The 386-nt window shown below is 61.4% G+C and overlaps 1 protein-coding gene across 1 annotated transcript in view; it reads right to left on the bottom strand.

Moving 5' to 3' along the window:
- The window catches only part of LHX5 (LIM homeobox 5), a 14,754-nt gene extending 14,461 nt beyond the window's left edge, over window positions 1–293 (bottom strand). Inside the window, exon 1 of the mRNA XM_010574271.1 lies at window positions 121–293. Within this exon, the coding sequence (XP_010572573.1) occupies window positions 121–293 (173 nt within the window). The remainder of the gene's footprint in view (window positions 1–120) is intronic.
- Between the last annotated feature and the right edge of the window lie 93 nt (window positions 294–386).

The following is a 386-nucleotide window of genomic DNA, read 5'->3' as shown; positions in this document are numbered from 1 at the left end:
TCCCCGGCAGGGAGGGATGCGTGGGAAGCCCCCCAAAGCTCCGGGGGAGACCCCGGGAAGGCAGCGGGGGCCGGGCGCGGTGCGAACCTCCGCATCCTCCCGGTTTCCCGTGCGACTCACCTGAAAAAGTCATTTTTGCAGTAGAGTTTGCCTTCCCTGGAGAAACATTTCTCGGTCAGGTTGCACTTGCACTCGCAGCACTGGACGCATTTGATGTGCCATGCCCTGTCCAAGACGTTCAGTAGGAACCGGTCCAAAATCGGCCTCTCGCAGCCCGCACAATGCACCATCATAACCTCCGCCGGGGGATGGAGACGCGCAAACGAGAAGTCAGCCCCGCGCCGGCACACGGCGGCGGCTCAGAACGGCAGGAAAAAATAATGATG

This window comes from Haliaeetus leucocephalus, unplaced genomic scaffold, assembly GCF_000737465.1.
Source record: "Haliaeetus leucocephalus isolate CR32 unplaced genomic scaffold, Haliaeetus_leucocephalus-4.0 Scaffold13, whole genome shotgun sequence".
Classification (NCBI taxonomy): Eukaryota; Metazoa; Chordata; class Aves; order Accipitriformes; family Accipitridae; genus Haliaeetus; species Haliaeetus leucocephalus.
The sequence above is the reverse complement of the archived record's forward strand: the minus strand, read 5'-3'. Positions and strand labels throughout refer to the sequence as shown.